The 22,726-nt window shown below is 37.5% G+C and overlaps 1 protein-coding gene across 6 annotated transcripts in view; it reads left to right on the forward strand.

Annotated features, from left to right (window-relative positions):
- ITGB1 (integrin subunit beta 1) overlaps positions 1 to 22,726 on the forward strand; it is a 57,214-nt gene that overhangs the window by 24,198 nt on the left and 10,290 nt on the right. For all 6 annotated transcript variants that reach the window (XR_002524223.2, XR_002524222.2, XM_009214220.3 and 3 more), the window contains exons 3-13: positions 1,248 to 1,333; positions 3,789 to 4,011; positions 5,544 to 5,714; positions 7,647 to 7,885; positions 10,004 to 10,159; positions 10,998 to 11,093; positions 11,394 to 11,483; positions 13,002 to 13,142; positions 13,342 to 13,541; positions 21,313 to 21,551; positions 21,769 to 21,991. Coding sequence is in view for 4 of the 6 variants with exons in the window: in XM_009214220.3 (XP_009212484.1) it covers positions 1,248 to 1,333; positions 3,789 to 4,011; positions 5,544 to 5,714; positions 7,647 to 7,885; positions 10,004 to 10,159; positions 10,998 to 11,093; positions 11,394 to 11,483; positions 13,002 to 13,142; positions 13,342 to 13,541; positions 21,313 to 21,551; positions 21,769 to 21,991 (1,864 nt within the window). In the remaining 2 variants the exon portion in view is untranslated. The remainder of the gene's footprint in view (positions 1 to 1,247; positions 1,334 to 3,788; positions 4,012 to 5,543; positions 5,715 to 7,646; positions 7,886 to 10,003; positions 10,160 to 10,997; positions 11,094 to 11,393; positions 11,484 to 13,001; positions 13,143 to 13,341; positions 13,542 to 21,312; positions 21,552 to 21,768; positions 21,992 to 22,726) is intronic.

A 22,726-nucleotide genomic window follows, 5' to 3' on the forward strand; every position in this document is an offset into this window, starting at 1 on the left:
AGAATAAAGCACTTAGGATAAGGTATAAAAAACAGTATACAAAACTGTACAACTGTATATATAAAGTGTATCCTCAGTTTCATGTAAATAATACGTCTATTTATATATATATATATATGCTTGCTTCCCCTTGCTATTTATCTGCATAGGAAAAAGACTGGAAAGAAATAGGCAAAAATGTTAGCAACAGTCCTCTCTTAGTTAACAGATTCAGTGAGTTTTAGTTTTTTCTTTATGCTCTTATGTGTTTTCCAGATTTTCTGTAAGAAGCATGTGCTGGGTTTATAATCAGAAAAGATACATTGGAGACAGTCTGTATTAGTGCTTACCATGTAGAAGGCATACTCTTCCTTAGGTGGATGCAAAGAAACCTAAAACATACTTTGAACATAGGGCCTGAGAAATTCTGGGATTATGGATTAGATGAATATGGACTTTTCAGTTATTTAACATACTGAAAGCAAAGGGAAAGCCCTGAAGATTCTTGTGGGTATGGTAGTATGAGTTAAATAAAGAAATAATGCTTGACCCAGTTGTAAGAAAACTCATGAGATTTATGACAATCAAGAATGATAAATTCTGAATTACGCCTTTGAAAAAAAGAATGTTGTCTTTGATATAGAAGACAAGGAAGATAACTTATGTCTCTCTGTGGCTTTCAGGGTCAAGGTGATCAAAAATCATGGTCTTAAATTTCGCATTGTTCTCACTGGTTTGTGGGAGCTAAAAATTAAAACAATTGAACTCATGAAGATAGTAGAAGGATGGTTACCAGAGGCTGGGAAGGGTAGTGAGAGGATGGGGAAGTCTAGAGTGTTACTGGTTACAAAAAAATAGAAAGAATGAGTGACCTAGTATTTGGTAGCACAGCAGGGTGACTGTAGTCAATAATAATATAGTTGTATATTTTAAAGTAACTAAAAGAGTATAATTGGATTCTTTGTAACACAAAGGATAAAGCCTTGAGAGGATGAACACCCCGTTTACCACTATATGACTGTTATGCATTGTATGCCTGTATCAAAATATCTCATGTACCCCATACATGTGTACACCTACTATTTACCCACAAAAGTTAAAAATTAAATTTAAAAAATCCTGCTGTCTTTGGGGAAGGTCTAGTTTAGATGGTAACTACGTGATAGTATTTATATTTAACATATATATTGCATTGTCATTGTGATTTTGATTTTTCATTATTTTCTCTCTGACACTTGACATAAAATGTTCTTTCTTCTTTCTGACAGATGAAAATAGATGTTTAAAAGCAAATGCCAAATCATGTGGAGAATGTATACAAGCAGGGCCAAATTGTGGGTGGTGCACAAATTCAGTAAGTAAGGTTGCCCAAGTCCTTTCCATTTCTTCTCTGGTCATTTAGTGTGACTCAGTGCTATATCCTTGGGAAGCACATATTAATTTTTGTGTAAATCAATACTTATTGAATAACCTAATGGTCTGGAGCTATGTGGTTCAACACAGCAGCCACTAGGCATATGTGGCTATCGAGCACTTTCATACAGATTAGAATTGCTCTGAGTTTCAAAGATATGCACGATTTCAAGGACTTAGTATTAAATAAATAATAATGGTGAAATGATAATTTTTGTATATTTAAAAATAATGTTATACCTGTTAAAATTAATGTTCTCTTTTTCTTTTTTTAGTGTGGCTACTAAACTGTTTTAAAATACATTTATTCATAGCTCATCTTTGTGGCAAGTATTGTATTTTTACTGGAGAACCTTCAAAAAAATCCTAGTCATTTAGTTTGACTGTTTTAGATTTCCCCCTTTTTGATGGGGAGGTATGAATTAACCTTCCTAATTATATTTGAGTTAAAACTACTAGAATTGATTTGCATCCCAATATAAGCTCATTGAGGTCAATTAGGGTTTGGATTTTATTCACTTTTGTCATCTCTGTGCTTTTGCTAATACGGTACCTTCCACAAAGCCTACTAAACGTTCAATGAGTCAATGAATGAATGAATGAATAAATCAAAAGAGATGGTAAGGAGAAGTCATTTTGAGGTTGTATAATTTATTCACAGACTGAATAACTAATATCAGAAGGTCAAGGGGTTATTGATTGTGTTTTCATGCAGGCATTTGGGTCCAAATTTCAAGTACCTGTATTTGTACGCCTAAGTGGTCAAGTGTCAGATATGTCGTATGATTTGACCACATGAAAGAAAAAATGAGAAGTTTTGGGTTTTTTTTTTCAAAAATTTTCTAATGGTACTTTCAAAAAGTGGTGTGTTGGGATTACATTGGCAACAGTGGAGGAAATAAGGAGTGTTGTGAGTTTGTCTCAGGGAAGGCTTATGTAACTGAAGCTCTCGGTTTTCATACCTGAAAATGAGGGTGAAAATATCCGCTTTATCTATTGTTACAATAATTAGAATTGATGAACTTAAAGCAGTTTCACTTAAAAAGTTCTAAATAAGTGGTAGCTGCTATTATTGTTAACATATCCGTTTTATGGGGACTATAGTTTATCTGTAATTGAGGATTATCTTGGCTTTTGAACTTTGGAGCATAATTCTTAAAATTTTAAAGGCTTTCTGAATATATTCAGTGAAATTTTATTTGGGTGTCATGATTGTAAAGTTTCCTGGATTGATTAGTATTTAGAAATATGTAATTCACTAGGATCTTGTGCTTTGGTAGGTAGTAGTTTAGGTTTAATAAATGAAAGTAGTGCAGCTTTGAATTATCTGATTTTGGTATTCCCCTCCAGTTGTTGATTACGTAAATACTCTAATTACTGTGATGTTTCTCTTAAATATCCCTGTAAAAACCATTGTGTTCTTTAAATTTAAATATCTTCACTTACTATTCTTTATACAGCACCATTAAATTGATACTTGATAAATAAATACCATATATAATGTCACTGATCCCCCTCCCCATTTTCACATTTCATGAAACACCTCTATTCACAGTCTTTATATAGATCTTTAACAGCAGTGTTTTTGAATTCACTAAGGTACTTTTCAGTTATCTGATTAAATTTTTATTTGTGTCTAAGTTGTTTAAGGTATAGCACATTTAAAATCTTTGTCATTACTAGAAATTTTACTGCTGCAAATATCCATTCTCCTGCCATTAGGACCTTTTTTTCCTTTTTTGAAATTTACCTGGCATTAGGACCTTTACCGTTGTCATATACTTACTATTTTGCTTTTTAAAAAATTTTAAAAAATGTATTTACAGTAATAGCTAACACTTGAAGTTTTTTCAAACCTGTGGGAATACTTATTTAATCTGTGCTAAATTTCGTGTTCTCCTTTTAAAAAATGCCATAATTAATTGAGATGCTTTTAAGCTCATCTGTTTTCCCTAAACGTTGGGTCGTTCAGCATATTGTGGTGGGGAGAGTGCCACATGAGAGGCTTTGTAAGGACTTTTCAAAGGGAAATTTTGGAGAAATGATCTGATATTTGAGTGTATGTGTATACATTATTAGTAGCCATTAACCATGCTCAATTAGTGATTTCACTAAAGAAATTGTTTTTGATTAGATACTCTGAATTACAAGATAGAGCATTTACTATGTACACTTGGGTCAGTTCTGGGAAAGGTATTACTTTCTTGGAAATGATTGTTTTTTAACAAGAACCCTTACCACAGTTTGGATGAAGGGAGCATTTTGTTAAAAAGCCAGAATTGAGGTACAGTAGATGTGATTTGATGTTTTGCAACTTAATTGCTTATTTGCAATCATTGTGTAAAAAGGTTTGACCATTACACTTTTCATTTATACCTGTATTTTATGTCATTTAGACATTTTTACAGGAAGGAATGCCCACTTCTGCACGATGTGATGATTTAGAAGCCTTAAAAAAGAAGGGTTGCCCTCCAGATGACATAGAAAATCCCAGAGGCTCCAAAGATATAAAGAAAAATAAAAATGTAACCAACCGTAGCAAAGGAACAGCAGAGAAGCTCAAGCCAGAGGATATTACTCAGATCCAACCACAACAGTTGGTTTTGCGATTAAGATCAGGTATGGAATATGGAAGCCCAACTCTGTGAATACCGTGTGTTTACTTGAAGCATTTGACACCAGCTTTATGCAAACTCTGACCGTTTTCTGTTGAAGGCTCGTTTTTACATGTGGACTGGCACTCAAAAATGTGGAATTGGTTAAATTTTAGAAAAGTTTTGCAGATACAACAATTGTAAAACATATATACTTGGAATAATATTAAATGTTGCCTTATGTTCAAAGTAAATTTTGTTAAAGATTCAGAAAATATTAATTAGCTTTAGTGAGTTTTAAAAATGAAAGTGTTCATCCTCTGGTCTAATTATGTAATATATTATAAAAGCAACAATTTAACCTGTTCTTTTCCTTTGCATTTGTTTAGTATTATTAAACTGTGAAGGTTTTTGTAATTATGTCTGTCAGTCCCACATCTAAACATGAAGGAAAAGACAAGCCCTCTTTCTCCCTTTTCTGGTTTCCAACCTTCTTGTCAGGAGAATGGTAGAGTGGCCCTGTCCCCTGACTTCTCTCCCGGAGCCCTTCCTCCCCTCCCAGCGCCCTTCCTCAACCAGGTCAGCCCTCTCCTCATCCTGCTCTGGCAAAGCTCGACCATCGCATTCAGCCTGCAGACCCAGGGGACCCTTGTCAGGGCTTTTTTTTTTTTAAACACTTCTGTACCAAGTAACACTTTGTACTTTTTGAAATGCTCTCCCCTTGATCAGTGATACTACTCCTCGGTTTTTCCTTGTGTCTCTTACCTTTGCCTTCCAGGCCTCTTTTTGTGTCTTTTTTCTTCCTCCCTTTTTGTAGTCCACCTGAATGTCAGTTTTGCTCTCATGGCTTTAAAACCAGTTGTATGCTGCAGCAACAGAGACTTTTTTCTTGAGCTCCAAACCCATTTCTCCAACTGCCTATTAGAAATTTTTATAGAGAAAACTACAAGTTAAAATTTTAATTACATTTTCATCCAAACCTTCTTTCTCATGTATTTCCTAAGTAAATTACATTAACATCTCTTGCATCTCTCTCTTCTCCTCCTCCATCATCTCTCTCTGGGTTTGTTTTGTAGATTAGCTAGTCTCTTTGCCTCAGTAATTTATTTTTAAAGCTTTCTGCCAGGTTTTCTAAAGTAAAAATTGGATCATGTTATTCACTTGCAGGGAGTGGCTTCCCATTACACACAGAATGGAGTTCACAACTTCAGTGTCTAAAAAGTTGCACCCTATCACGTGTTCTGCCTTGCTCTCCCCAGACTAATTTATGGTGTTCTATTTGTTTCCTTCTCTTGTAAACTGACTTTTTGTCTGTTTTGTCCACTGTGGATTGGGAATGTCTTTTTTTATCGTTGCATCCTGAAGGCCTGGTGTTTTAAGTATTTGTTGAATGAAATTGAATTCATACCCATTGAGTTACTTATGGAATTCCCAGGTTTTTGTAAAAATTATGACAGCATGTTTTATTTTATTGTGTTTACCATGTAAATCACATTTATTTGTTTCTTCTCGTTTGCCAACAGGCAAGTTTCATTTTCTAATCTCTTGTCTAATTAGGGGAGCCACAGACATTTACATTAAAATTCAAGAGAGCTGAAGACTATCCCATTGACCTCTACTACCTTATGGACCTGTCTTACTCAATGAAAGACGATTTGGAGAATGTAAAAAGTCTTGGAACAGATCTGATGAATGAAATGAGGAGGATTACGTCTGACTTCAGAATTGGTAGGAATGTTGGAAACATTGATCATTTTCATTATAAAGTCTTGGCAATTCTCAAATGTTGTTTTATGTTTTCTTCCTTTGTTACTCTCTACATACTTGTGAGATAAACAGGCCAGTTTTTTAGCCTTTTCTGAGTGGAAATTGATATTCCAGTCACACGTTTAATAATCTTTTCTGCCACCTTGTTCCTCTGTCACTGGATGCTACTGTTTAACACAGATTGTACCTTATAATGACTTGCATGCTTGTTTTCACACTAACTTGATCATTTATCTTATGACTTATTTTATTTTATTTTTATTTTTATTTTAAGAGTTTCGCTCTTGTTGCCCAGGCTGGAGTGCAATGGTGTGATCTCGGTCACTGCAATCTCTGCCTCCTGGGTTCAAGTGATTCTCCTGCCGCAGCCCCCGGAGTAGCTGGGATTATAGGCGTCTGCCACCACGCCCAGCTAATTTTTTGTAACTTAGTAGAGATGGGGTTTCACCATGTTGGCCAGGCTGGTCTCGAACTCCTGACCTCAGGTAATCCACCTGCCTTGGCCTCCCAGAGTTTTGGGATTACAGGCGAGAGCCCCCACGCCTGGCCCTTAGGACTTATTTTATAAACATGTATTGAGTACCCAGATTTTATCTAATTACTAGTTAGTATGGCTGTACCTGCCTGTACAGCCTGATCTCACCTTAGACCTGGATTTTTCATATGGTGATGATCTGTTTTCCAAACCTTATTTTTCCCATTTCATACGTCCCCAGCTTAACCTCTTTTTTGCCTGCTTCTCTCCACTCCTGTTGCTGCAGAGGTTTAGCAACAGAAAATTAGAAAGATTTGACAATCATGAGGCCTAAGAGCTGCCTTTCAAAAATTAGCCCTATTTTAGTGGAAACTTTAAAAAAGAGCACTTGCTTAAAATGTTCTTTTATTCAGTAAGCATAATTCAAGGACCATGGCATTAGGGAACTCCTACCAAATTAGTCTTTTTTAAAATGGCCAGAATTCTAGAATAGTTATTCTTTTGTTCAGCATGCCATTATTGAGAGCTGGTGTGCCAAGAAAATGAATGTGAGTTATTTTTAAAGTAGGGAGGCAAAATAAAAAGATTGACTTAGGTCTTAGTCCATTTGCGCTGCTTTAAGAAAATACTATAAACTGGGTGGCTTATGAACAACAGAAATTTATTTCTCACAGCTCTGGAGGTGAGAAGTCCAAGATCAAGGCAGATTGAGCATCTGGTGAGGGCCCTCTTCTGGGTTCATAGATGATACCTTCTTGCCATGTACTCACATAGCAGCAGGGGACAGCAGCTCTCTGGGGCTTCTTTGATGAGGTCACTGTAGGAGTCTATTCTTACGTTGCTATAAAGAAATATCTGAGACTGGGTAATTTATAAAGAAAAGAGATTTAATTGGTTTACAGTCCTGCAGGCTCTACAGGAAGCATGGCGCTAGCATCAGCAAGGCCTCTGGGAGGCCTCAGGAAGCTTCCAATCATGGCAGAAGGCAAAGTGGGGAGCAGGCTTCTCACATGGTGGGAGCAGGAACAAGAGGTGGGGGGAGGTGCCACACAATTTTAAATACCAGATTTCATGAGAACTCCCTCACTATGTCACTCACTCACTATGTCTGACCATGGCTTGGTCAGAATAGCACCAAGCCATGAGGGATTGATCTGCCCCCTTGAGCCAAATACCTCCCACCAGGCCGCACCTTCAACATTGGGGATCACGTTTCAACATGAGACTTGGGTGGGGACAAATACCCAGACTGTGTCAGTCACTAATCCCATTCATGAGGGCTCTGCCTGAATGGACAGACATTCAGTCTGTAGTAACCAATATGTGGTAACATAGGTGAATTTTTTAAAGAATGCAAATCTCTGTCTTTCCATCTATCCTTCCATTCATTCATTTATATACCATTTTTTTCTTTACAGGATTTGGTTCATTTGTGGAAAAGACTGTGATGCCTTACATTAGCACAACACCAGCTAAGCTCAGGAACCCTTGCACAAGTGAACAGAACTGCACCAGCCCATTTAGCTACAAAAATGTGCTCAGTCTTACTAATAAAGGAGAAGTATTTAATGAACTTGTTGGAAAACAGCGCATATCTGGAAATTTGGATTCTCCAGAAGGTGGTTTTGATGCCATCATGCAAGTTGCAGTTTGTGGAGTAAGCACATTCATTTCCTATAAGGGGATATTGTTTCTATTATGTGTGTGAATTTTAAGTGTGATTTTACTATGTTAATAGAAAAATTGATCTTAATTTTCATACATTTGATTATCTTAGAGAAGTAATTTAAGTGAATCCTTAAATTGCCTGTATACAGGTGCCTTTATAAAAGCATATTTAATCTTTATGCAAACCAGGCAATTAGTTTATTCATGCACGCTTTTAAAAGCCAGAATGCTAACGATTTGAAACAGTGGGGCAACCTCCCTGTACTGTAGCTGGTGGTCTGGATTTTAGAAAAGCCCTTGTGTCTTAACTTTCTGGTTTTGTACCAGAGATAGAATTGATGGTATTACCTGAGGCATCACCAGGAACCTTGAAATTGCTCAAAGGGAGGGTGTCTTGTATCATTTTCCTTTGGTCAGTTTTCTTCTCACTGTCTTTGAAAGACACATCTTTCACATCTTTTGAATTAGTAATTCAAAAAGAAATAACTTTTTAAGCTCTAGTTTTTAAGCTATATGAATAGATGTATTTTGAGAAGTGGTATAGTATTTGTAATTTTAATTGTAAGATTTTTAGTAGCAAGCCCATCCCTATTGGATCAGTAATTGGCATTTTATGATCCATGTAGCAGCAGCATATTTTGAGATGACACTTTAATGGTGTGGCTGAGGCTGAAACTAGAAAACATTGTGAGGTCAGGTTTGTCCTGTGTACCTACTCTTGTCTCATTTTTGTTCCATCCAGTGCCCCCATTCTCTAGATGACCTTCTTTGATTTTAGAGGCCTCTTAATGGTTATTTTTCAGTCAATTTTTGCTAAGGTGCTAATTGATGCCCAAAATAATAAGTGAAGGAATATGGATAGGAATACAAATTTTTCTATCACCACTGATGCTGGGCAATTTACTTAGTCTCTCCAGGGCTGTTTTCTTTTCTTTAAGAAGGGATGATAATAGTTATCTACCTCATAGGGCTCTTGTGAAGTTAAAATGCATCAATCTCTAAAAGTACCAGTGAGCATTCGGCAAATACCAATTCCTATATTGTTGTTACTTTCGAGTTTTCACTAGAGTGTTTGCAATTTAAGGTTAGTCCCTGCTATTGTAGCCGAAGCAGGTAGCATTCCAGGTAGTGCCTAGCCTTACACCTCTTTTCTTGCTAGCCAGTGACATATGAACCTGTTAGCATCTCCTTGTGGAGAGAGCATTCTCTGGGCTGCCTCTAACTAGGCCTTAACCTGTGAGATTAAACAAGCCATAGCACCCTTGGTTGTGGCTATTTTTCTGTGTTGGTCATGCTGATCCACTCCTCTAGATGCAAAATGATTCATCACTCCACTTTTGAAAGATTGCCAGTATTAATTAATGTGATTACCACTTTAAAGGATTTTACAGTCTTATAAAGATCTAAACAGATGTATTAAATAAATTAACTAAGGCAAGTAAATTCCTGTAGTCATAAGATTTTATAATTATAAATTACCATAGTGACAAAAAGATTTTACAGTTACTTTAGATTCTTATTGGAAAGGTCAAGAATAAAGTAAATGAGCAGATAAACAGTACTGATTGAGGAGTTAGAATGGGTGAAATTATCCTTAAACAAGATAATTATTTCTGTTATAAAAAAGGGAAGCCTCATATGGTGGGCTGATAAGGTGTATGGCATAGAATATAGAGCAGATGGGTGGATGGGGACAAGACAGCAGCAGTGGGGTAAAGTAAGAATAGGCTGAGACACTTTCATTTATTCAGCAAATGTTCATCGAGCGCTTACTGCTTGCCAGGCAGTGTGCTGGCTTGCTAGCTGCTGGAGATACGATGATAAGCAGAACCAAACCAAACCAAACAACAACAACAAAAAAAAACAGTTTTTAAAAAGAACTGAGAGAGATGGATGGTCAGGCAAGATATGGTTGTACATGGGATGGAAGAGCTTCATTCACTGGGCTTTGTGCATTTCTCAGCAAGATAATTAGCATTGTATAAAGAGAAGACACAGAAAAAACAGAATTAGGTTAAAATACAATGGTGGCCTGTATGAAAATTAAAGGATTTTTGTTGAATTACTGTGAATAGTGTTTTAAAATTGAAATCCTTTTCTTTTCAAGTCACTGATTGGCTGGAGGAATGTTACACGGCTGCTGGTGTTTTCCACAGATGCCGGGTTTCACTTTGCTGGAGATGGGAAACTTGGTGGCATTGTTTTACCAAATGATGGACAGTGTCACCTGGAAAATAATATGTACACAATGAGTCATTATTATGTAAGTGCTTAGTTCCTTACATAGCAAATGTGTTTATGTTGGATTTTAATGTTTAATACTAAGAGTTTGTGGGTGACTGGCTTGGGGTTTCTCAGGGTTTGAGGTTTGCTATTTTGGTAAGTAGGGGTCCTGATTGAAAGTGCAGGAAAGCTAGTGTTGCTGTTTGTGAAGATGTGGCTTTGTATTTGCTTCCTTCTGCTCAGACAAGGGCCTCACTGGGGTGGGAAAGGGATGCCCAGATGCCACTTTCACTCTTTGCCTCAACTCCCTGCCTACAGCATTTGGTAGCACAGTCAGTACTATTTCTAAATAAATAATTTATCTAGTCTCATACTCTTTGTCTTATATGATTTTTAAAAGCGGTCACTCTGCCTTTATTGAAAAGAAATATTGGCAAAAGCATTCAGGTTCTAGAAGAAATCCAAATGGGAAATCTTGGTCTTTTTCTTAAGTTGTAGATAGTAGAATATTTGATTACTGACTATTCTTTAATTTCATTGTCCCTATATTTAATATACATAGATAATCTTACTATTTAAAACCTTTTGAATATGGAATTTTTTGTTCATACATGAAAGAGGATTAGCAATTCATGTATACACACTACTCACTTCAGCAGTTTATATTTGATACTATTATTTGAAAGCAGTCTTGTAATCTAGTTATATGTATGCAAGAGATTTACTCTAACTATATATAAATTACATATGTAATCTAGTTATCTAAAGCAGTCTTGTAATCGAGTTATGTATAATCTTGCATGTATGACTAGATTGAAAAATTAGAATAGATTATAAGGGTGTATTTACATACTAAAATATATTACTTGATTTCTTAGGATTATCCTTCTATTGCTCACCTTGTCCAGAAACTGAGTGAAAATAATATTCAGACAATTTTTGCAGTTACTGAAGAATTTCAGCCCGTTTACAAGGTAAATGTGTGAGATAAAAAGAACAAAATTCTAAATATTTTTGGTTGAGTTGTTAGAGGCAAATCATGTCTGAATTGAAATGTGGGAAAATGCCACCAGATAGGCAAACCAAATTTTACAAAAGTTGTTTATATTAACTTTTAATTACATATTATAAAACTGGTTTCTAGGTTTGACTCCTAAAGTTAGTTAGGCTGAGACATATGGGAACTGGCATTTAAAGATAAAAGTTGCTCAGTAGATGCTAATTGGTTGAATGAATAGTAGATGTATTTTACGTGTTTTATCTTTTAATTGCAGGAACTGAAAAACTTGATCCCTAAGTCAGCAGTAGGAACATTATCTGCAAATTCTAGTAATGTAATTCAGTTGATCATTGATGCATACAATGTGAGTACATCTTAAATAAGATCAGTTTTGGACAATACCCTGTTGAGAATACTTTGTTCAAAGAAAGTGAAACTTCCTTCATACACACTTTAGCGAGCCCAAAGTACTACAGAAATCTTAAATCTTAAAGGCATATTCTGATAGAATAGATGACTTTTCTGATAGAAAAGTTGTTTTTTTTTTTTTTTGGCCAATTCTTTTCCCATATATTCAGAGGATATAGGTTTCTATTCAGGAGGTATACATACACTCATATATACATATACCATAAAATACATAAAAATGTAAATATACGTGTGATTTGCCTATTTCAAAAAGATTTATAGTGTTGTTTTCTCCTCACAGATGGGAGGAAGTTGAATTGAAATTAAAGAGGAATTGGCTTCTCCTTTTTGAGCATAATTCAGTGTACTTCAGTCACACTGAGTTAGCCTTAATTAGTGATCATTTAAATAATCTGAAGGCAATTGTAATATTATGGTAACCCTTGTGTGCCTCGTGCACCGCTTTCAGCCCCCATCCCCCTAACCCTTTGGCAGCTTGAATTTTAGACAGTTTTACCTCATGTCATGGGGGTACCATAATACTTTGGAAAGGCCTGACTCGGAGGGGTTTTTACAAAGGTTTTTAAGGTTTTACTGGTTCCACAGCTTTTCCATTCTCCCCTGTTAGATAATTTTCCTAACCCCTGTTCTTTCAGGGGTGTGAACAAGAGATAGCTTGCCATTTTACCCTTCTCCATTTGTCCTGAATAGTCTCATAGGTTAAACAAGCACTGGTTTGAATCCTTGGGGGATTTTGGGTTTTTTTGTTTGTTTGTTTGTTTTGGCTGGGCTACAATGGTTCCTTAAGCAAATTTGTTCCTAGACTGCATAGTTGATTGTTTACCCTAGTCTGTAGTTAGCTGGAGAGGTAGAACTGCAGAAATGCCTTTTTGCCAATGGGGAAGACAGCATTTATTTCACTTTTTTTTTTTTTTTTTTTTTAGATGGAGTCTCGCTCCTGTCTCACCCTCCCGAGTAGTTGGGATTACAGGTGCATGCTGCCACGCCTGCTTATTATTTTTTTTTATTTTTTATTTTTGTATTTTGGCAGAGATGGGGTTTCACTGTGTTGGCCAGGCTGGTCTCCAACTCCTGAGCCCAGGCAGTCCACCTACCTCTGCCTCCCAAAGTGCTGGGATTATAGGCGTGAGTTACCACGCCCAGCCTGTTGCACATTCCTAAGACTTCTTCTGATCAGCAGCGGCCCTCCACACTGTGTGATCCTGAGTATTTTAACTCAGCGGTTAAAACACGAATACTCTTTTCAGTTGTGTATTTTATTTTACAGATTGGATCCTTATTAATTAAAACCTGTTTCTCTGGCCTCTGTGTTTTCTAGTTGCTCAATTGGATTTGGCTTGTAAATATTTTATTGAAATATATTTTTTTCTGAATAGTTTATTTATCCATTGGTTTTATGCATTCAAGTAGATTTTGTTTGACTTTTGCTGTGTATAATTAGGCATTCTTTTAGTCCCTTTCCTCAGAAGTCATTTTGGAAAATGGCAAATTGTCAGAAGGAGTAACAATAAGTTACAAATCTTACTGCAAGAACGGGGTGAATGGAACAGGGGAAAATGGAAGAAAATGTTCCAATATTTCCATTGGAGATGAGGTATGTTGTATTTCCATTGGAGATGAGGTATGTTGTATAATATAATGTACGAGGTATATATTTTCTGTAGAAAACATTGGTTATTTATAAGCAAAGTTAGTTTGTACTTTGAGAAACATTAAAATAAGTGAGCAACTTTTTGAAATATTTTTTAGTAGATTTAAATTGCTTAGTTGTTAATCTTTTTTTTCCCTTCAAGGTTCAATTTGAAATTAGCATAACTTCAAATAAGTGTCCAAAAAAGGATTCTGACAGCTTTAAAATTAGGCCTCTGGGCTTTACGGAGGAAGTAGAGGTTATTCTTCAGTACATCTGTGAATGTGAATGCCAAAGCGAAGGCATCCCTGAAAGTCCCAAGTGTCATGAAGGAAATGGGACGTTTGAGTGTGGCGCGTGCAGGTAAGCTGGGCATTGTCAGACAGTGACATAGCTACATTGGTTTAGAGAGTACAGGCAGGTCATATTTTGGGACATCCAGAGAATATCTCTCTATTTGGAGCAAATATTTTTTCCAACCACGGTTGCTCACCACAAGATCAGTTTGATGATCTTGTGTGTGATATTTATATAAAGTTCCTTCCTGCCTTTTTTTCTTAAAGTGATTACTCTTTAAAATAAAAGATTTTATAGCCATGAAAGAAGTATATTCAACAAGTTGTCAAGGTAGTGTTTCTCTCATGTGAGAGCAATCTGAATTTATTAGAACAAAATAAGCTTATGTAAAATATGTTTATAGAAAAATAAAAACATCAAACCGGTGATGGTGATTTTGTTGGGGAAATGGAATTATGAAGCAATAGAAGATGTTTGTCTTGTACTACATGTACTTCTGCATTGTTGGAATTTAAAAAAAAATAAATATGTGTTGTAAAATAAAAAAGAGAAAATGGTATTTTCAGCATGTAGTGTCTAATACTAAAAAACTAACAAAATTACTTCAGATTTTATTTTCACACTGTGGTTATTTTTTGTAATTGAAAATTAAAAACTGAGTATACTTTGAATACAGCTTTCTCCGTAAAAGAATAGGAAGAGGGGAGAGTGTTGAATCCAGTGTCAGCCCCAAATGACTAGGCTTAGAAGGCTGTTGACCGTGAAAGAAATACATGGCTGTAGCTCACTATCAGTTTTTAATTGTCTGTGCTAAGTAATAATTTTAAATGTTAGAATTTTTTTTATCTTCCATGTTGTACATATCCTGTTTTAATCATGTAGGCCCATTTTTAGTAAATGTCATTTAACCAAAAAGATTATCTTGAAAATACTTTGCCTTTCTTTCCTTTATATTTTTACCAGATACAGAATCAGTGCAGTCAGTGTCCGTGAGCATTATGTGTTCTAAAAATACACAGGGAACCTGAAAAGTCTGCACCTGTAGGATAAATTTGTTTTAAAATAGTATACTAGTTATATTTTTAAGTGGTATGCACGGTATGTTTTTCTTCAACTTCCATACACTTTTTTGCATGTGTAATTGTATTTTTTTAGGCTAACAGACCATTGCTTTAAATTTAGACAGTTCATCTGGAATAGTAAATGTAATAGCATATACTATTTGAAAATGTAACTAATGTACTCTTTAAGTTTATTCTGCCTTTCCACATGTGTCATTCACTATTTATTGCTAGATTACATTTTCATCTTGACCAAAATGGTTACTTTCCTGAATAAATTTTTTTCCTAGACTCTTGCACATATTCCGTATGAACTCAAGTTCATACGGAACTGAAATGTACATGTGTGCCTGTGTATATTTGTCCATGCTGGCACATGTGTGTACACTTTACTACATGTCTGTGACATGTGGCATGGACACTCCCACCTAATAGATTGGTAGCTTGAAGAGATTTTTTATAGTTTTATTTCCTTTCCCAGTTTTTCTCTTTTAAATTATTTTCCCCTCCAAGATTATTCTTCTTCTTCTTCTTCTTTTTTTTTTTATTATACTTTAAGTTCTAGGGTACATGTGCACAACTTGCAGGTTTGTTACATGTGTATACATATGCCATGTTGGTGTGCTGTACCCGTTAACTTGTCATTTACATTAGGTGTATCTCCTAATGCTATCCCTCCCCCCTCCCCCCTCCCCACCACAGGCCCTGGTGTGTGATGTTCCCCAGCCCATGTCCAAGTGTTCTCACTGTTCAATTCCCACCTATGAGTGAGAACATGCGGTGTTTGGTTTTCTGTTCTTGCGATAATAGTTTGCTGAGAGTGATGGTTTCCAGCTGCATCCATGTCCCTACAGAGGACATGAACTCATCCTTTTTTATGGCTGCATAGTATTCTATGGTGTATATGTGCCACATTTTCTTAATGCAGTCTGTCATTGATGGACATTTGGGTTGGTTCCAAGTCTTTGCTATTGTGAATAGTGCCGCAATAAACATACATGTGCATGTGTCTTTATAGCAGCATGATTTATAATCCTTTGGGTATATACCCAGTAATGGGATGGCTGAGTCAAATGGTATTTCTAGTTGTAGATCCTTGAGGAATCACCACACTGTCTTCCACAATGGTTGAACTAGTTTACAGTCCCACCAACAGTGTAAAAGTGTTCCTATTTCTCCACATCCTTTCTAGCACCTGTTGTTTCCTGACTTTTTAATGATCGCCATTCTAACTGGTGTGAGATGGTATCTCATTGTGATTTTGATTTGCGTTTCTCTGATGGTTAGTGATGATGAGCATTTTTTCATGTGTCTGTTGACTGCATGAATGTCTTCTTTTGAGAAGTGTCTGTTCATACCCTTTGCCCACTTTTTGATGGGGTTTTTTTTTCTTATAAATTTGTTTGAGTTCTTTGTAGGTTCTGGATATTAGCCCTTTGTCAGATGAGTATATTGCAATAATTTTCTCCCATTCTGTAGGTTGCCTGTTCACTCTAATGGCAGTTTCTTTTGCTGTGCTGAAGCTCTTTAGTTTAATTAGATCCCGTTTGTCAATTTTGGGTTTTGTTGCCATTGCTTTTGGTGTTTTAGTCATGAAGTCCTTGCCCATGCATGTGACCTGAATGGTATTACCTAGGTTTTCTTCTAGGGTTTTTATGGTTTTAGGTCTAACATTTAAGTCTCTAATCCATCTTGAATTAATTTTGTATAAGGTGTAAGGAATGGATCCAGTTTCAGCTTTCCATATATGTCTAGCCAGTTTTCCCAGCACCATTTATTAAATAGGGAATCCTTTCCCCACTTCTTGTTTTTGTCAGGTTTGTCAAAGATCAGATGGTTGTAGATGTGTGGTATTATTTCTGAGGGCTCTGTTCTGTTCCATTGGTCTATATCTCTGTTCTGGTACCAGTACCATGCTGTTTTGGTTACTGTAGCCTTGTAATATAGTTTGAAGTCAGGTAGTGTGATGCCTCCAGCTTTGTTCTTTTGGCTTAGGATTTTGGCAATGTGGGCTCTTTTTTGGTTCCATATGAACTTTAAAGTAGTTTTTTCCAATTCTGTGAAGAAAGTCGTTGGTAGCTAAATGGGGATGGCAGTGAATCTGTAAATTACCTTGGGCTGTATGGCCATTTTCACGATATTGATCCTACCCATGAGCATGGAATGTTCTTCCATTTGTTTATGTCCTCTTTTATTTCATAGAGCAGTTTGTAGTTCTCCTCGAAGAAGTCCTTATCCCTTGTAAGTTGGATTCCTAGGTATTTTATTCTCTTTGAAGCAATTGTGAATGGTAGTTCATTCATGATTTGGCTCTCTGTTTGTATGTTATTTGTGTATAAGAATGTTTGTGATTTTTGCACACTGATTTTGTATCCTGAGACTTTGCTGAAGTTGCTTATCAGCCTAAGGAGATTTTGGGCTGAGACAGTGGCGTTTTCTAAATACACAATCATGTCATCTGCAAACAGGGACAATTTGACTTCCTCTTTCCTAATTAAATACCTTTTATGTCTTTCTCCTGCCTGATTTCCCTGGCCAGAACTTCCAACACTGTGTTGAATAGGAGTGGTGAGAGAGTGCATCCCTGTCTTGTGCCAGTTTTCAAAGGGAATGCTTGTAGTTTTTGCCCATTCAGTGTGATATTGGCTGTGCATTTGTCATAAATAACTCTTATTATTTTGAGATACGTCCCATCAATACCTAGTTTATTGAGAGTTTTTAGCATGAAGGGCTGTTGAATTTTGTCAAAGGCCTTTTCTGTATCTATTGAGATAATCATGTGGGTTTTGTCTTAGGTTCTGTTTATATGATGGATTACATTTATTGATTTGCGTATGTTGAACCAGCCTTGCATCCCAGGGATGAAGCCAGCTTGATCATGGTGGATAAGTTTTTGATGTGCTACTGGATTCAGTTTGCCAGTATTTTATTGAGGATTTTCGCATCAATGTTCATTAGGGATATTGGTCTAATATTCTCTTTTTCTGTTGTGTCTCTGCCAGGCTTTGGTATCAGGATGATGCTGGCCTCATAAAATGAGTTAGGGAGGATTCCCTCTTTTTCTGTTGATTGGAATAGTTTCAGAAGGAATGGTACCAGCTCCTCTTTGTACCTCTGGTAGAATTTGACTGTGAATCCATCTGGTCCTGGACTTTTTTTGGTTGGTAGGCTATTAATTATTGCCTCAATTTCAGAGCCTGTGATTCGTCTATTCAGAGATTCAAGTTCTTCCTGGTTTAGTCTTGGGAGGGTGTATGTGTCCAGGAATTTATCCATTTCTTCTAGGTTTTCTAGTTTATTTGCATAGAGGTGTTTGTAGTATTCTCTGATGGTAGTTTGCATTTCTGTGGGGTCGGTGGTGACATACCCTTTATCATTTTTTATTGCATCTTTTTGATACTTCTCTCTTTTCTTCTTTATTAGTCTTGCTAGTGGTCTATCAATTTTGTTGATCTTTTCAAAAAACCAGCTGCTGGATTCATTGATTTTTTTTGGAGGTTTTTTTTTTGTCTGTCTCCTTCAGTTCTGCTCTGATCTTAGGTATTTCTTGCCTTCTACTAACTTTTGAATATGTTTGCTCTTGTTTCTCTAGTTTTAATTGTGATGTTAGGGTGTCAATTTTAGATCTTTCCTGCTTTCTCTTTTGGGCATTTAGTGCTATAAATTTCCCTCTACACACTGCTTTAAATGTGTCCCAGAGATTCTGGTATGTTGTGTCTTTGTTCTCGTTGGTTTCAAAGAATATCTTAATTTCTGCCTTCGTTTCGTTATGTACCCAGTAGCCATTCAGGAGCAGGTTGTTCAGTTTCCATGTAGTTGAGCGGTTTTGAGTATCTTAATCCTGAGTTCTAGTTTGATTGCACTGTGGTCTGAGAGACAGTTTGTTATGGTTTCTGTTCTTTTACATTTGCTGAGGAGTGCCGCACTTCCAAATATGTGGTCAATTTTGGAATAAGTGTGATGTGGTGCTGAGAAGAATGTATAGTCTGTTGACCTGGCGTGGAGAGTTCTGTAGATGTCTATTAGGTCTGCTTGGTGCAGAGCTGAGTTCATTTCCTGGATATCCTTTTTAACTTTCTGTCTCGTTGATCTGTCTAATGTTGACAGTGGAGTATTAAAGTCTCCCATTATTATTGTGTGGTGAGTCTAAGTCTTTTTGTAGGTTTCTAAGGACCTACTTTATGAATCTGGGTGCTCCTGTATTGGGTGCACATGTATTTAGGATAGTTAGCTCTTCCTGTTGAGTTGATCCCTTTTCCATTATGTAATGGCCTTCTTTGTCTCTTTTGATCTTTGTTGGTTTAAAGTCTGTTTTATCAGAGACTAGGATTGCAACCCCTGCTTTTTTTTGTTTTCCATTTGCTTGGTAGGTCTTCCTCCATCCCTTTGTTTTGAGCCTGTGTGTGCCTCTGCACGTGAGATGGGTCTCCTTTATACAGCACACTGATGGGTCTTGACTCTTTATCCAATTTGCTGATCTGTGTCTTTTAATTCGGGCGTTTCGCCCATTTACATTTAAGTTTAATATTGTTATGTGTGAGTTTGATCCTGTCATTATGATGTTAGCTGGTTATTTTGCTGGTTAGTTGATGCAGTTTCTTCCTAGCATCAATGGTGTTTCCAGTTTGGCATGTTTTTGCAGTGGCTGGTACCGGTTGTTCCTTTCCATGTTTAGTGCTTCCTTCAGTAGCTCTTGTAAGGCAGGCCCGGTGGTGACAAAATCTCTCAGCATTTGCTCGTCTGTAAAGAATTTTATTTCTCCTTCACTTATGAAGCTTTGTTTGGCTGGATATGAAATTCTGGGTTGAAAGTTCTTTTCTTTAAATATGTTGAATATTAGCCCCCACTCTCTTCTGGCTTGTAGAGTTTCTTCCGAGAGATCCGCTGTTAGTCTGATGGGCTTCCCTTTGTGGGTAACCCAACCTTTCTCTCTGGCTGCCCTTAACATTTTTTCCTTCATTTCAACTTTGATGAATGTGAAAATTGTGTGTCTTCAAGTTGCTCTTCTCGAGTATCTTTGTGGCATTCTCTGTATTTCCTGAATTTGAATGTTGGCCTGCTTTGCTGGGTTGGGGAAGTTCTCCTGGATAATGTCCTGAAGAGTGTTTTCCAACTTGGTTCCATTCTCCCCAACACTCTCAGGTACACCAATGAGACATAGATTTGTCTTTTTACATAGTCCCATATTTTTTGGAGGCTTTGTTCCTTTCTTTTTACTCTTTTTTCCTCTAAATTTCTCGCTTCATTTCATTCATTTGATCTTGAATCAATGATACCCTTTCTTCCACTTGGTCAAATCGGCTACTGATGGTTGTGCATGCGTCACGTAATTCTTGTGCCATGGTTTTCAGCTCCATCAGGTCATTTAAGGTCTTCTCTATGCTGTTTATTCTGGTTAGCCATTCGTCTAATCTTTTTTCAAAGTTTTTAGCGTCTTTGCGATGAGTTCAAACATCCTCCTTTAGCCCGGAGAAGTTTGTTATTACCGATCATTTGTAGCCTTCTCTCAACTTGTCAAAATCATTCTCCATCCAGGTTTGTTGCGTTGCTGTTGAGGAGCTGTGTCCCTTTGGAGGAGAAGAGGTGTCTGATTTTAGAATTTTCAGCGTTTCTGCTCTGGTTTCTCCCCATCTTTGTGGTTTTATCTACCATGGGTGTCTTTGATGATGGTGACGTACAAATGGGGTTTTGGTGTGGTTGTCCTTTTTGTTTGTTAGTTTTCCTTCTAACAGTCGGGACCCTCAGCTGCAGATGATGGTGACATACAAATGAGGTTTTGGTGTGGATGTCCTCTCTGTTTGTTAGTTTTCCTTCTTTGTTAGTTTTCCTTCTAACAGTCAGGACCCTCAGCTGCAGGTCTGTTGGAGTTTGCGGGAAGTCCACTCCAGATCCTGTTTGCCTGGGTGTCACCCGTGGAGGCTGCAGAACAGCAAATATTGCAGAACGGAAAATGTTGCTGCCTGATCCTTCCTCTGGAAGCTTCATCTCAGAGGGGCACCTGGCTGTATGAGGTGTCAGTCGGTCCCTACTGGGAGATGTCTCCCAGTTAGGCTACTTGGGGATCAGGGACCCACTTGAGCTGGCAGTCTGTCCGTTCTCAGATCTCAAGCTCCATGCTGGGAGAACCACTATTCTCTTCAAAGCTGTCAGACAGGGATGTTTAAGTTTGCAGAAGTTTCTGCTGCCTTTTGTTCAGCTCTGCCCTGCCTCCAGAGGTGGAGTATACAGAGGCAGGCAGGCTTCTTTGAGCCACGTTCAAGCTTCCCGGCCGCTTTCTTTGCCTAGTCAAGCCTCAGCAATGGTGGACACCCCTCCCCCAGCCTCACTGCCACCTTGCAGTTCGATCTCACTGCTGTGCTAGCAGTGAGTGAGGCTCCGTGGGCGTGGGACCCTCCAAGCCAGGCGCGGGATATAATCTCCTGGTGTGCCATTTGCTAAGATTATTGGAAAAGCACAGTATTAGGGTGGGAGTGTCCTGATTTTCCAGGTACTGTCACAGCTTCCCTTGGCTAGGAAAGGGAATTCCCCAACCCCTTGCACTTCCCTGGTGAGGCGATGCCGTACCCTCATTCGACTCACAGTCTGTGGGCTGCACCCACTGTCCGACAAGCCCCAATGAGATGAACCCAGTACCTCAGCTAGAAATGCAGAAATCACCTATCTTCTGCATTGCTCATGCTGGGAGCTGTAGACTGGAGCTCTTCCTATTCAGCCATCTTGGAACCTCTTAAATTATTTTTGTTTTGTGTGATTGCAATTTTGGAATGTTTCTTCAGGTGCAACGAAGGGCGTGTTGGTAGACATTGTGAATGCAGCACAGATGAAGTTAACAGTGAAGACATGGACGCTTACTGCAGAAAAGAAAACAGTTCAGAAATCTGCAGTAACAATGGAGAGTGCGTTTGTGGACAGTGTGTTTGTAGGAAGAGGGATAATACAAATGAAATTTATTCTGGCAAATTCTGCGAGTGTGATAATTTCAACTGTGATAGATCCAATGGCTTAATTTGTGGAGGTAAGTAAAGGACCTGAAGTGGTTGTAAGACGTGATCTCATCTAATGCCACAAAAAATCTAGAGTTTACTTGGTGCATAAGTAGAAAAGGGGTAGCTCGAGGGTCAGTTCTGCCCCAGGTATACTTTCTCACACGTTGTTGCTTATTTTACTTTTCAGTCAATACTGTGATTGTATATTTTTACCATTAGTTTGAGAAATGGTATGCTTAATTGCAGGAAATGGTGTTTGCAAGTGTCGTGTGTGTGAGTGCAACCCCAACTACACTGGCAGTGCATGTGACTGTTCTTTGGATACTAGTACTTGTGAAGCCAGCAACGGACAGATCTGTAATGGCCGGGGCATCTGCGAATGTGGTGTCTGTAAGTGTACAGATCCGAAGTTCCAAGGGCAAACATGTGAGATGTGTCAGACCTGCCTTGGTGTCTGTGCTGAGCATAAGTAAGTATTTCCTAATTGCTTGAAATAGTTGATACTTCCTCTTGGCTCTCCTAAGCCTGTATTGTTACTAGAACCGGAACAGTACCAGTATTAGAATATACTATAAATAAAATGCCTGCCACGTGGAAGCCTACTCTTTAATTCCTAAAAGTTTTTTCTCAACAGTTAGTATGTATTACATGGTATGAAGTGTGTCATGTGAGAGTTGTACTATTATTTTGATCTGAATGTGGTAGATAATTGAATTTACATGATAACCTTTATTTTGGCAATTAAGATTTAATTTAGTTTGTCATTACCAATTTCTTAATTTCTATCTTCTGACAAAACTAAGCCAAATTAAAGATTTTTCCTCTTGAAGGATTATTATACTAGTAACATATTTAAATTATTTAAATATTATGATTTTGGCCGAGGACAGTGGCTCACACCTATAATCCCAGCACTTTGGAAGGCCGAGGCAGGTGGATCACTTAAGGTCAGGAGTTTGAGACCAGTCTGGCCAATGTGGTGAAACCCCATCTCTACTAAAAATACAAAAATTAGCCAGATATGGTGGTGTGTGCCTATAATCTCAGCTACTTGGGAGGCTGAGGCATGAGAATTGCTTGAACCCGGGAGGCAGAGGTTATAGTGAGCCAAGGTTGTGCACTGCCTGGACGACAGAGCAAGACTCCATGGCAAAAAAAAATTATTATGATTTTATGTTACATATTTAATATGTGATAGGGCTAA

The sequence above is a fragment of the Papio anubis genome, chromosome 11, assembly GCF_008728515.1.
Source record: "Papio anubis isolate 15944 chromosome 11, Panubis1.0, whole genome shotgun sequence".
Lineage (NCBI taxonomy): Eukaryota > Metazoa > Chordata > Mammalia > Primates > Cercopithecidae > Papio > Papio anubis.